This window comes from Myotis davidii, unplaced genomic scaffold (genome assembly GCF_000327345.1).
Source record: "Myotis davidii unplaced genomic scaffold, ASM32734v1 scaffold324, whole genome shotgun sequence".
Classification (NCBI taxonomy): domain Eukaryota; kingdom Metazoa; phylum Chordata; class Mammalia; order Chiroptera; family Vespertilionidae; genus Myotis; species Myotis davidii.
In genome coordinates this window covers 382609-383809 of record NW_006295053.1, presented here as the reverse complement: position 1 = coordinate 383809, position 1201 = coordinate 382609, and the positions used below count along the sequence as shown (strand labels likewise).

Here is a 1201-nt window from a genome sequence, read left to right as displayed (position 1 = left end):
CATTTCCTGGCCTCAGTCGAGTGGTCTATGAGCAACACATGACTCAGGCTAAGCCAATCAGAGTCCTTTTCCTAGAATTTTAGAACTGGAATTGGGAAACGATTTTTTCTTTAATTTTATTTTATTTTTTAAATTACAGTTTACATTCAATTGAAAAACTGTTAAGATTCAAACTCAGATCAGCCAGTAGACTCTTGGAGAAAAATTCATTTAATTCAAAGGGAAAGAAGCCAAGGCAGACAGAAAAACAGATGAGTCACTGGGAGTCTTGATGGCATTTAAGGCTTGGTTCCACATGTTTCCACTCCTTGCAGAAACTAAGTTTCTTTGTACGAGTCCAGCGTATACATTTAATAAATTAATTTCTAAAAATATATTTTTTATTGATTTTAGAGAGGAAAGAAGAAGGGGAGAGAGATAGAAACATCAATGATGAGAGAGAATCATTGATTGGCTGTCTCCTGCAAGCCCTACACTGGGGTTCAAGCCTGCAACCGAGGTCCGTGCCCTTGACTGGAACTGAACCCAGGACGCTTCAGTCCTCAGGCCAACACTCTATCCACTGAGCCACACCGGCCAGGGCCCGCCTGCCTTTCTGGAGAACTGTTTGTCTTAGGGGATTAGTTAGCCAGCATCTGTGAAACACCTTGTGGTCTGGCACTGGGCTCGGAGCCCCTGGGGACCTGAGAGGCAGCTGGCCGGCGGCTGGTCTGAACTCACAGCAGGCCCACCCAGGGGCTGGTTTCCTGGTCAGCGGGGGGCAGCCCCGAGGAAGGCCCACGGAGGGCATGGCCAAGGGTCTCGTTTCCCTGTAGGGAAGTACGGACAGCTCGGCCACCAGGACACCACCAGCTGGGACCGGCCCCGCCGGGTGGAATACTTTGTGCATCAGCAGCTCCACGTAACGGCGGTGCGCTGTGGGCCCTGGAACACCTACGTGCACGCAGTGGAGCAGCAGAGCTGATGTACGTAGACAAGGGCATGGGACGAGTGCCCAGCACAGTAGAGTTATACGGCCGCCACCTGTGAGGCCCCCGGGGCCCCGCCTCTGCCCATCACGGCCTTTCGGCGGCTTCCCCTTAGACCAGCGTTCTCATCTTGGTCCTCGGGTTGGAAACACCTGGAGAGCTTTGGAAACGGGTGCCCGGGGCCAGCATCAAAGGCCCTGACATCAGCCCGGCCGGCGTGGCTCAGTGGTTAA

General features: G+C 52.5%; 1 protein-coding gene across 1 annotated transcript in view; it reads left to right on the top strand.

The window, feature by feature from the left end:
- RCCD1 (RCC1 domain containing 1) overlaps window positions 1-1201 on the top strand; it is a gene marked incomplete at its 5' end in the record, with an annotated part of 20676 nt that overhangs the window by 8162 nt on the left and 11313 nt on the right. The window contains one exon of the mRNA XM_015567734.1: window positions 816-965. Coding sequence (XP_015423220.1) covers window positions 816-964 — 149 coding nt within the window. The remainder of the gene's footprint in view (window positions 1-815; window positions 966-1201) is intronic.